The following is a 13,424-nucleotide window of genomic DNA, read 5'->3' as shown; positions in this document are numbered from 1 at the left end:
TTTGTTTTTACTGCCCTCCCAGCTGTCTGACCTTACCTTTTTTAATGTTACTTATTCTTTAATATTATTGCTTAATCTTACTTGTTTTTCTTTTCTTGTAATGTTCTCTTTGACATCTTTGTTGTATGAAAATGTGCTATGGGAATTAATGTTGTTCTTGTTGTTCAATGGAACTTTATGGTTCTTTACTAGATCATGTGGTTCCTTGACAAAGCACTACTTCACGGTGGTAAGAGTTCTTTGCTTATGAAATTTGTTCTTTGTGCTTTCAACAACTTCCTAATACAGTTGAAGTCAGAGGTTTCCATGCACTTAGGGTGAATTCATTTTAAAACTCACTTTATAACCCCTCCACAGATTGTATACTAAAAAACTGTAAGCAACTATTTTAATGTGCCACATCCTTTAATCCATCCATCCATCCATCCATCCATCTTTTTTCTCAGCTTGCTTACCCACATGTCATTATCAACAGTGCTATTCATACAGCTCCATGTTTTTGCTTTAAGAAAAAAAATGTGGGGAAAAAAAGTAAATGTCAAAGCTTGTAAAAACTTATAAGGTGGTGTTTACTTTTCTCTCCATTCAAAATTCTTTTGGTTACCTAATTTTGAAATGCGATACAAACCTGGCAATGACTGGAAAAGGGCGTGTTGAAGACTAGTACAGAAGGGCGTATAAAGAGAAGCGAGACGGCCAAAGGAGAAGAAACTTTTTGATATCTTTTTTACCTTCGTGGATCCGCAAGTCTCAATTATAAAAAAAATAAAAAGAAAGGTAAGATATATTTTATTGTTTTTTGGAAATATATTATTATCTATTGTGAGTATGCCAGTGTATGAATGATCAAATATGTCTAAAGCTAACTTAAGTTACTGAAATATATTTTAGAAAGATGTATTATTGATAGCAGTGGTAAATTTCATTGTTACAGCAATTCACTCTTATTAACAGTAAAAAAAGAAAAGAAAATAAAACTTAAAATATTTAAAGTCTGAAGAGTAAATTAAATAGGTTCACTAGCTATTAACAATTTAAAATAATAAAAAAAAAGAGTTTAACCACATGAGGGGTTGTAACATCTTATGACTTGCAGTTAAAAGGCCTCCATGTCGGAGTGCTACTGATTCAGTTTGGGCCTGCAGTGCTCCGCAGAGGGACACGGGTGTCATAAATGGGATTGGATTGCTCTTCATGGAAGTTGCAGCATTGCCATTTTATTGTATCTTAAGACTGGAAAAAATAATAACATTGAGTGTAAGATTTTAAAACCATAAAGGTATCAGTAGGTATGCATCTCTCTCTCTCTCTCTCTCTCTCTCTCTCTCTCTCTCTCTCTCTCTCTCTCTCTCTCTCTATCTATCTATCTATCTATCTATGAAAAACTTCTCAAAAACTAAAGAGAGTACAGGCAGGGTGGAGCTGGAGGAGAAGAAGAGTGTCAGGAGTGACTAATAACAGACAGGTACCAACAAGAGTGAAAGGGAAGGCCTACAGCAGCATTTCTCAACCTTTAAGTATTTGCGACCCAAGTTTTCATAACAGTTTTAATCACGTCCCCCTAATGTTTTTTTGAAAGGAGCCCACTAATACCAATTTGTTCTTTTTTAATTAATGATATGTCATAGATGCATATTTTATTATACCTACTTAACTTTTATCGACATTTATCTAACTCTATATTTATTTTTCTAGTATCAGAATGTAGTTCAAGTTAATTTGTTTTGGTTTCAACAGATGTATTTTTCATATTTTCAATTCTTGTTTTCTTTTTTTCACATCTTTGCGCCCCCATTTTTGTTACTTCGCGTGCCCCTAGGGAGGCCCGCCCCACAGTTTGAGAACCACTGGCCTACAGGTTAGTAGTGAGACCAGCTATGTTATATGTATGGGTGACGGTGGCACTAACGAAAAGACAGGAGACAGAGCTGGAGGTGGCAGAGTTAAAGATGTTAAGATTTGCATTGTGTGTGATGGGGATGGACAGGATTAGAAATGAGGACATTACAGGGTCAGCTCAGGTTAGACGGTTGGGAGACAAAGTCAGAGAGGTGAGATTGTGTTGGTTTGGACATGTGCAGAGGAGAGATGCTGGGTATATTGGGAAAAGGATACTAAGGATAGAGCTGCCAGGGAAGAGGAAAAGAGGAAGGCCTAAGAGAAGGTTTATGGTTGTGGTGAGAGGGGACATGCAGGTGATGGGTGTAACAGAACAAGATGATGAGGAAAGAAAGATATGGAATAAGATGATCTGCTGTGGTGACCCGTAACAGGCGAAGAAGAGAATGAAAAAAGTTGTGTTGTTATTTATCAAATTTTTAGGTGTTTTCTCCTCATATAAAACATGATTAGTACATGCAAATATTCTGTTTTTGTTTTAATTTCATAATATTTAATACAATTGATATTTGTAAAACAATGTCTCTTTGAAGGTGTCTACATCTATCTATCTATCTATCTATCTATCTATCTATCTATCTATCTATCTATCTATCTATCTATCTATCTATCTATCTATCTATCTATCTATCTATCTATCTATCTATCTATCTATCTATCTATCTATCTATCTATCTATCTATCTATCTATGTCTACACTATTCCCAGATTATTGTTGTCTTGGTAATTTGTATCTATAATTACTGGATGCCAGGTGGGCCACAGTGTTAGCCGTGCAGCTCAACTGATCCATCATCCTAGTCTGTGTGGAGTTTATGCATTTTCTCTGTATCTGTTTCGTGTTTTCTCAGAGTATCCCGGTTTTCCTACTACATGCATATCTTACCTCAAGTTCTGAACTGACCCATGTGAGTGTGGTGGTGTGTATGAAGTGGCTTGAGATGGACTGGCACAACTGTTTCATATCTTTCACACAAAGATACTGGAATAGACTCTGCCTCCTCACAAATGTGAGCTGGATTAAGAGTGTGAATGTTAAGTTGCTAATGTATAATGCATGGAGAGTACTTTGGAAAGACATTAGAGTTACATCAATATTTATTCAAGGGCTAAACAGGCTTATTTATTAAATAAGCATGACAATTTTAGAATTCCAAAACATTCAATTTTGCTGCATTTTATTGCATGTTTACTTTTCAGGCACAATGAATCTTGCATTTGGAGCCTCCCTTCAAGGCACGTCTGCAGAGCAGATTTCCAAAAGCATCAAAACCAATAGAAATGTGGTGATTGAAATATCCAACAATACAACTAAGTTCCTGACTAATCCGAAGTAAGCTTTTGTCTTGTATCTCTTTTCTTCATTGTTGTTCACGTCTGCCTGAATTTTATGAAAAATGTACTGTTTGTTTAAGAGAACATGATGTGTTCTTCATGTATACAAAGCCTCCGCAGGGTGTCTGGACTTTCCCTTAAAGATAGGGTGAAAAGCTCAGTCATCCGGGAGGGGCTCAGAGTAGAGCCTCTGCTCCTCCGCATCGAGAGGAGTCAGATGAGGTGGCTCGGGCATCTGATCAGGATGCCTCCTGGACGCCTCCCTGGTGAGGTGTTCCGGGCACGTCTAACCGGGAGGAGGCCCCGGGGAAGACCCAGGACACGCTGGAGGGACTATGTCTCTCGACTGGCCTGGGAACGCCTTGGGATTCTCCCGGAAGAGCTAGAAGAAGTGGCCGGGGAGAGGGAAGTCTGGGCATCTCTGCTCAAGCTGCTGCCCCCGCGACCCGACCTCGGATAAGCGGGAGACAATGGATGGATGGATGGATGTGTTGAAGCATTAGTTGTCAGGCATGCCTGACTTGTAATAAATGTATAAAGTCTATTTACAGTAAGCTCAGTTTGCCACACGTATGGGCGTGATGGGGTTGTGCAGTAAAACCGTTAAAACCCCAGCCTGGACTTCCTCCTTTTGCTCATGTAACAGTTACTCCCATCTTCACTTCCTTTATGTTCATTTATGTTGGGTAGAATGCCCAGAGGGGGCTGGGCGTTCTCATGGTCTGGTACCCCTGCAGATTTTATTTTTTTTCTCCAGCCGTCTGGAGTTTTTTTTGTTTTTTCTGTCCTCCCTGGCCATCGGACCTTACTTTTATTCTATGTTAATTAGTGTTGTCTTATTTTAATTCTTACATTGTCTTTTTTTTCTCTTTTCTTCATCATGTAAAGCACTTTGAGCTACATTATTTGTATGAAAATGTGCTATAGAAATAAATGTTGTTGTTGTTGTATCTATTACAGGTACATTGATTATGATACTATGAACCAACTGCAAGTGTATCTACAGTAGTAGCTATTGTCTGATTACTGATTTCTTGATAATCTAAGCCCATAATTAATGTATACCAGTATGGCACAGGGGCACAATGTCAGCCTGCAGCCTAACTGATCTAGCATTCTGGGTCTCAATACCATAACCCGCTGTGTGTGTGATGGTCTGCCCGGGGATATTCTGTGCTTAACACCTGCCATTACAGGCATAAGCTATATCTCGTAAAATTTTCCTCAGAATAAGGCAGATTTAAAAAAAGGGATGGTTTCAGGGTTATGCAGTGAATAACACAGCTGCCTGATCGACTCACAGTCTTGTGATGAGTGGTCACAATTTCCTTTAGGTATCCATGATGAACTAGCTGTTAAGGATCTGCAAACAATTTTTTGTATGCACTCACATTAAATGAGAACGGTACTTACTGTTATTTTCATTCATGCCTATTTATTTGTTTACCTGAAATGCTCAGCTCCCACTGGGCCAGTTTTATTGAAATTTGGTGTACTAAGATAGGAAAATTCAGTTTTTGTTGAGAGTCCCATTTAGAAAACATTAGCGACTGTCTATCCAAAAGGAACATTTTCTACAACCTCAATACCGGGTTCATTTATTGTTTTCATTTCAACTTGAGAGAGGCACTTTCAGCTTATAAATTTGTATACTTTTATCTTTTATAAGTCTGACAGCTGCTCCCAACAGCAAATTAAATCCCAATACAGGTTAATGCGGCATTGCACATACGTCTGGGAACACGAAATCACATTAGTAGGCTATGCAATCCTCTCCTATACCAGCTCAGTTCTTCTGCTGTTTGAAGCTGTACCAAGTAATCTAAACAACAGAGTGAAGAAAATGGAAAGCAAAATGTCCCTTTACTAATATAGAAATGCATAGAAGAGGAAACAGACTTCCTAGGTGTAGCTCTATAAGCACAGTACAGTAAGGTAGTGTGTACACAGTATTTATCTTACACTAAAAATAACCTTGTGGCTGTATTTTCTGCACATTGTAATAATTCCATGTAACACTGTCGCTATAATTTACCAGGAAATTGCCACAATAACTTGATATTTTCACCTACATCATATTGTAAGTCAGGTCAGGTTGGGGAGCATGCACTGGTAGAGAGCATTGCTGTACCCATAACATGACAAAACAGTTTGGGATCCCGGTTGGAAACCCCCGGGACACACATGCAGTCCAGTCCCATTTCCCGGTAATGACCCTCTATCTGCCACAGCCAGGTGTTACGTGGGCATCCCCTCGGCCTGGTCCAGTTGCTCGGGTCCTCAGCAATGAGGATCCTGCAAGCCAGATCCCCCTCGGGGAAATGCGCCAAATGGCCGCAGTGCTGTAACTGACAATGCAGGTAATGTGCCTCATTTGGGACACCATGAACAACACAAAGTCAGACCAGCGGTACCCAAGGATTCTCTGAAGAGACACAGTACCAAAGGAGTCCAGTCTTCTTCTCAGGTCACTGGATAGCGTCCATGTCTCACCACCACATAGCAAAACAAGAAACACCAGGACTGTAAAGACTTTTGTATAGATATCAGGAGCGCCACACACCCGTTTCCAGCGACCTCATGACCCCCCATGCTCTCCTAATTCGTCTACAGATATCATAGGAAGAGTCACCAGAGGAACAAATGTCACTGCCGAGGTAAGTAAACCTCTCAACAAGGTAGACACACTGATGATGGCTGTGCCCAAGAGGTCATTAAAGGCCTGGATTATATGGTATTGCGTCATATCGTAACATGGTATTAATGGCAGGTATTTTATGTTCTCTATGTCATGATTTCATTTTATGCTAATTGTTTAGTATAATCTTATACACATATCGTGTTTATTTTCTGAGGTCATGGATTCCGATTCCTTTTATTAACTGAATGGAATTTATAATGGTTTCAATTTTGTGTTTTGTTTTGCAACACCTTGGACACCATTTTGGGTCCTCAATTGCTGAAATTTTTAATTCCCATCATTAAGTCCACTTCCCATTTTTCTAGGAGGGAGGCCTCTGAGGTTGCAACTGGTGCTTAATCAATGCAATGGGATAAAAGGGCAACTAGGAACTCAGTTCTTATCTGATCTGCAGATACCAAAACTCTCAGACAAGCCTTTTGCAAACTCTACTTGCATGTTGCATTCACTTTTAGCCTCTTGCTTGTTTTCTCAACCTTGAATATTATCTGTCATTATGGCTTTCATTTCCTTTTGTTTTTAACCATTATTTTTTTCCCTATGTGCATCTTCTGCTCTTGCAGAAATTGCATTTTATTACCACTGTTAGTTTTTAATCCATCCATCCATCCATTCTCTTCCGCTTATCCGAGGTCGGGTCACGGGGGTAGCAGCTTGAGCAGAGATGCCCAGATTTCCCTCTCCCTGGCCACTTCTTCTAGCTCTTCCGGGAGAATCCCAAGGCGTTCCCAGTCCAGCCGGGAGACATAGTCCCTCCAGCGTCTCCTGGGTCTTCCCCGGGGCCTCCTCCCGGTTGGACGTGCCCAGAACACCTCACCAGGGAGGCGTCCAGGAGGCATCTTGATCAGAAGCCCGAGCCACCTCATCTGACTCCTCTCGATGCGGAGGAGCAGCGGCTCTACTCTGAGCCCCTCCCGGATGACTGAGCTTCTCACCCTATCTTTAAGGGGGAGCCCAGACACCCTGCAGAGGAAACTCATTTCAGCCGCTTGTATTCGCGATCTCGTTCTTTCGGTCACTACCCATAGCTCATGACCATAGGTGAGGGTAGGAACATAGATCGACCGGTAAATTGAGAGCTTTGCCTTATGGCTCAGCTCCTTTTTCACCACGACAGACTGATGCAGAGCCCGCATCACTGCAGACGCCGCACCGATCCGCCTGTCGATCTCACGCTCCATTAGTTTTTAATATAACTAATAATTATTATTATTAATAGTAATTATAAATTATTAGTTTAATAACTAATAATAATAGGGGCAGAGTGGTGGCTTTGAGGCTAAGGATCTGTGCTGGTATCCAGAAGGTTGCCAGTTCGAATCCCCGTCACTGCCAAAAAAGATCCTACTCTGCCTGGGCCCTGGAGCAAGACCTGTAATTGCTCCAGCGGTGCTGTACAATGGCTGACCCTGTGCTCTAACCCCAAGGGGTATGCGAAAACCAACAAATTCCTAATACAAGAAATTGTATAAGGCGAAATAAAGAACAAAAAAAAATTACAAAAAATATTGAATAAACAAAAATGGTATATCTATCTGTTTGATGAAGCAAATGAATAATAAGTAAAAAGCTACACCTTAAGTCCCTGAATACATATAAATATAGTATTGTGCAACTTGTACATTTCTAACTTAACTATATTATTGAAACAACATCTCTTGAAATGTTATTGTATGATGTTGAAAATTTTAGAATTTGTTGAATAAAATCTTTCCACCCATCTATCTTCCAAATCTGCTTTATCCAACATCCATCCATCCATCCATTTTCCAACCCGCTATATCCTAACTACCGGGTCACGGGGGTCCACTGGAGCCAATCCCAGCCAACAAAGGGCGCAAGGCAGGGAACAAATCCTGAGCAGGCCGCCAGCCCACCGCAGGACACACACACACACACACACACCAAGCACACACTAGGGACAATTTAGGATCACCAATGCACCTAACCTGCATGTCTTTGGACTGTGGGAGGAAACTGGAGCACCTGGAGGAAACCCATGCAGACACGGGAAGAATTATAGTGGACACCTAAACTGAAATGTGATTAGAGGAGCGTCCAAAAATTCTTCTTGATAAAATTAAATCTGAGTCCCCTAGATCCCTTCCACATCTCAGAAATGTGGAGTTTTAATTGATTGGAGGTGTCAAATAAGCCCATTATCTATAAGTGTAGGTGTGCTAGTGGTTCCACCCTACATTGGACTGTCACTCCACTCAAGGTAGCTTTATCACTTTAGAAAAATGCTACGGAATACTTCCCCACCACCATTGCTCTGTATAGAAAATGGAGAAAATCACTTTGACAGTAACCACTTCACATAACCACCACTTCTTCAACATGTAGACATTATTCATTCCTCACTGAGGGACTTTGTAGCTCCCACTTGCAACAAAAAGACAATTATCTCTGTACCCATGAAAACTAAAAAGGATCATCTCAATGACTACAAACTGGTGTCACTCACAGCCATTGTCATAAACTGCTTGGAGGTACATGTTCTGAGATGCAATCAATAGAATATTCCAAATATGAGGGACGTTCAAAAAGATTCCACACTTTTTTAACTCTATTTATTAAGAATTTCAAAAACAAATTACATCACTTTTCTACATGGTCGCCCTCATTTGCGATGCAATTTTCCCAGCGTCATACCAACTTTTTAATACCCAATTACTACTCCTCCCGCCTTCACCATTTCCAGTAAAAACATAAAAATGCAGAAACTTTTTGAATATGCCTCATAGTATGGCCCATTTCCAGTTTCTATGTTTTTATAACATGTTCTGCACTTCATATCATCCTGGTATATCTGGATAATAAAAACTGCCCTGCCAATGAACTCATGACAGCTTGACATTTTACACTATGTTGCACCATCAAAGCTGATCAGCAAGGTCCTAGATTTGGGACATCATCTGCAAGTGGATTTTGAACATCCTAACTTGCAGACCCTAGCACATGAAGAGCAGCTGCATCATAATGTTCATGTTGATCCTGAACACGGGTTAGTGTGCTGAGTCCCCTTCTGATTTTCATTTTCAACTAAATTTGTTGATGTCACCACTGCCATTTGCATGATCACCAATAATTATGAGAAGATTTAAAGAGAACTCATTTGCCTTCTGACACAACATTACCTGGACAACAATATATCCTTTGTGAAATGAACAGCCTCGACACCCACAAAATGGTTTGGGGCAGCCATCCATATATTGTCCCTGGCCACAAAAGGGTTTAGAATGAGCACTCAAGTGCACTGAATCGAGTCCTGAACTGAATTACTCTTCAAAACATGTAGGCTTTAAAGGCCTTGACCGGAAGTGACATTACAGAACCGGAAGTGACATTCCTCTGAGCGCTGGGGCCGGAAGTGACGTTCTTCTGGGTGCCAGAACCGGAAGTGATGTATTTACGGGTGAATCAGGCAGGTTTTCCACCCCCTGGCCTGGCGTGGAATTACCTTCACTTGGTCCATACAGCACCCTTCTACTCGTACATGTGTGACACCTTTAATGTCAGCAAAACTGAGGAGCTGGTCACAGAGGTCAAGAAGCACTGGCAGAAGACACACATCTGCTTAAGTAGAAATTTTTGGAGCCACCATCACTGAAAACCAGAAGTGAAAAGAACACATCCTAACTATTGTCAAGAAGGATCACCAACACCTTAACTTCCCTAGATGTCTGATGAAGGCCCACATTTGTCTGTCCAAGCTAACCAACCTCTACAGGTGCACAGTGGAGTTTTTCCTCAATAAATATGGCAGCATAGTATGGCACTTGATAAGTGCAGGGCAGCAAAACTACTACAAAGGGCACTATAAGGGGGTGGTGAAGGCAGCACAGAATAGTACTGGCACACAGCTCACATTTGGCCAAAACATATACTGTATAACAGTTTTAGTGTATTTTGTGGTCTACTTTATCTGTTTTGGTGTACTATTTCAATCACAAGTGTGTTTAGATATGCAATTAAGAATTTCAGAGTACTTTGCATACCTGAAAATAAATTTGAACTTGAATATGAACATGCTCAAACCACCTACACCTGAACACCAGCAAAACCAAGGAGCTGGTGGTGGATTTTAGGAGGCCCAGACCCCTCATAGACCCAGTGATCATCAAAGGTGACTGTGTGCAGATGGTGCAGACCTATAAATATCTGGGAGTGCAGCTGGATGATAAATTAGACTGGACTGCCAATACTGATGCGCTGTGCAAGAAAGGACAAAGCCGGTTATACTTCCTCAGAAGGCTGGCTTCCTTCAACATCTGCAATAAGATGCTGCAGATGTTCTATCAAACAGTTGTGGCGAGCGCCCTCTTCTACGCAGTGGTGTGCTGGGGAGGCAGCATTAAGAGGAAAGACGCCTCACGCCTGGACAAACTGGTGAGGAAGGCAGGCTCTACTGTTGGCATGGAGCTGGACAGTTTAACATCTGTGGCAGAGCGAAGGGCGCTCAGCAGACTCCTATCAATTATGGAGAATCCACTGCATCCACTTAATAGTATCATCTCCAGACAGAAGAGCAGCTTCAGCGACAGACTGCTGTCACTGTCCTGCTCCACTGACAGACTGAGGAGATCGTTCCTCCCCCAAACTATGCGACTCTTTAATTCCACCAGGGGGGGTAAACGTTAATATTTAACATTATACATAGTTATTGTCTGTTTTTTTCACCTGTATTATTATCATTCTTTAATTTAATATTATTTATTGTATCAGTATGCTGCTGCTGAAGAATGTGAATTTCCCATCGGGATTAATAAAGTATCTATCTATCTATCTATCTATCTATCTATCTATCTATCTATCTATCTATCTATCTATCTATCTATCTATCTATCTATCTATCTATCTATCTATCTATCTATCTATCTATCTATCTAATAGAAAATCCATACAAACGTGAAGAGAATATGCAGACGATTCAGGTCTCTGGAGCCATTAGACACGAATCACTATGCTGTTGTGCCCCCCATTTTGTCCACCTGTAAATATTTACTCAGTTGTTTAATACACAAAATGTACCATTTTTATGAAAACAGGCCATGTCCTGCCAAATGCCTTCAATACATTTTCTTACAGGGCCAAACTAAAGAAGTGGCGATATCCATAATAATGTAAGATGGCAGCATCTTTTGAATAAACTGTAATCTGTTCAAATTAGAAAGGGTGGGTTAAGATGGAGTTTTTGATTTTATTTAGTTGCCTAAACATGAGTTGTTTGTATCTTGTGTCTTCGAACAGGTACCACTGTCACAGCGGGTATAACAACACCCCTCTTCAACCTACAATCGAGCCGAAAAGTAGAGAGGCCTGCTCCTTCAGCAAAACGGGCGACTCGGCTTGTGGAAGTGTGGGAGTGATGACGTATGACATCTGTGCATCACCGAGACAAAGCGGCAATATGAAACTGGCTATCATGTTCAGTGTGCCTTATGATTATAGTTTGTACGAGAATTGGTTTGCAGTGGGCTTTTATGACCTCAGTAAGGGGTGTGATCACCATTTGTATCACGAAATGTACCAACAGGTCAAACCAGAGTTTAAAAGAGCCAAAGCTACCCAGGGCACTCTGAGTCATAGTGCCAACGGCCTTGATATCAAAGCAACAATGTCTAATGCCAAGCAATCAATAATGCAAGTGGAATTGTGGGAAAGCAATGTCAATTATTCTTCAGGGTATCCATGAAAAGCACAGCAGTCTTACATTCTTTGGGAATTGGCTTCATTATCAAATTGATGTGCTTTTAAAAATAAAACAGCTTTAGGCAATGAAATTCTGTAATTTCATAAAAAATAAAATGCTGTATGTCTTCCCTATGCTTGTGTGAGATTTCCAATGGAGAAGTTGGCCTCCTGTTTTCGCTTTGTCATTCTGGGATATTGAGTGCTGCTTGATGAGGGAAAAAATGAATTTATATAATTTTAGCATAAGACTGAAACATAACAATATAGTAAAAGGGCTTGAATACTTTCTGAGGGCAATGTGCATGTATTCATTTGTTTTAAAAATACTTTTAACAGTATTGTACCACAGTATCTGTTTAAATATATGTTTTCATGTATTTTATGGGTGTTCTTATAGTGTGCTAGTTAGTCGTAAGTACATTCTTTAAAATGCCATAAGGGGATCATTTTCGGTTACATAGAAGCACCAGCAAGACCCTTGATTTACTGTATTTAGATCCATAACAGGTTCCATCAATAATCATCAATAAATGGTAACAGATTTGGGAAACACCAGTGAGTTCCTGAGTATTTACCTTCACAATAACACAAGCTAAGCTCAGGTTATCTTCACTGTTGGTATCATCCTTGATAGCCTCCTAAACATGAAAGATTTCTGTTTTTCCACATATTAGGAACCTTTTCAACGCCTAAAAAACAACTTTACATGTAAAGAACTGTTCACAGAATGAAATGGTTCTTTGTCAAGCAAGAGTGCTATGGGGAACCACACAATCTAGTAAAGTGCCATTATGGAACCGTTATTTCTGAGAGTGTACATGAATACAAACGTTGAGCCATGAAGCAAGACAACTGTGACGAAAATACAGTAGTAAGCGAGCACAGAGAATGCATGCAAAATCCAAACTGATGCAAAGCGGACATACCTACTACCTTTCCAGTAAAACTCCTGTGTACTTGTAAAAATAAAGGTGCTTAAAGGGGGTCCCAAAAAAGCCATCCACATGAAGGCTCCAAAATGAACCTTTATTTATATAGATCCACTACAGGTTTAATAAACAGCCATACATATATGGTGTAGGAGGAGAAATGGCATTCCGGCTGCAAAAGAGAAGAAGCCATTACCCAGATGGGAGGCCAGAGCAACGACACAGCTGGATTGGCTGGTGGAACAAATAAATGACTTTGTACCCGGCCGGTGTAAATTAATGGAAGGACCAGAGATAGCGGGGCGGCACGGTGGTGCAGTTCGCTTCCCGGGTCCTCCCTGCGTGGAGTTTGCATGTTCTCCCCGTGTCTGCGTGGGTTTCCTCCATGTGCTCCGGTTTCCTCCCACAGTCCAAAGACATGCAGGTTAGGTGCATTGGTGATCCTAAATTGTCCCTGGTGTGGGTGTGTGTGTGTGTGCCCTGCGGTGGGCTGGTGCCCTGCCCAGGGTTTGTTTCCTGCCTTGCACCCTGTGTTGGCTGGGATTGGCTCTAGCAGACCCCCGTGACCCTGTAGTTAGGATATAGTGGGTTGGATAATGGATGGATGGATGGATGGACCAGAGATAGCTGGGAGTTGGGAGCAATTCAATCCCCCAATTTGATAGGTGGCAGTGGTCCTCACATAGGATCCTACTCAGTTGGGACAACTGTAGGGATGCTTGGGAGATGGAGTCTGGAAATGCAGCCCTTCAGGAGTCCGTACAGGCTGATAGAGGGCGCTGTCATGGGGAGGATCTTTCTACGTTCTTTATGTCTTGGAAGTGCTTCGAAGAAGATACAGCATGACATCGGAAACATTCTTG

The 13,424-nt window shown here is 41.1% G+C and overlaps 1 protein-coding gene across 1 annotated transcript; it reads left to right on the top strand.

Moving 5' to 3' along the window:
- Positions 1 to 697: 697 nt before the first annotated feature.
- LOC114663023 (DELTA-sagatoxin-Srs1a-like) lies at positions 698 to 12,009 on the top strand. The gene is made up of 3 exons (XM_028816798.2): positions 698 to 777; positions 3,100 to 3,232; positions 11,189 to 12,009. The coding sequence occupies exons 2-3, from the start codon at positions 3,105 to 3,107 to the stop codon at positions 11,631 to 11,633; spliced, it is 573 nt and encodes a 190-aa protein (XP_028672631.1). The 5' UTR covers positions 698 to 777; positions 3,100 to 3,104; the 3' UTR covers positions 11,634 to 12,009.
- Positions 12,010 to 13,424: the final 1,415 nt, after the last annotated feature.

The sequence above is a fragment of the Erpetoichthys calabaricus genome, chromosome 12 (assembly GCF_900747795.2).
Source record: "Erpetoichthys calabaricus chromosome 12, fErpCal1.3, whole genome shotgun sequence".
NCBI lineage: Eukaryota > Metazoa > Chordata > Cladistia > Polypteriformes > Polypteridae > Erpetoichthys > Erpetoichthys calabaricus.
This window is presented reverse-complemented; position numbering and strand designations above follow the sequence as displayed.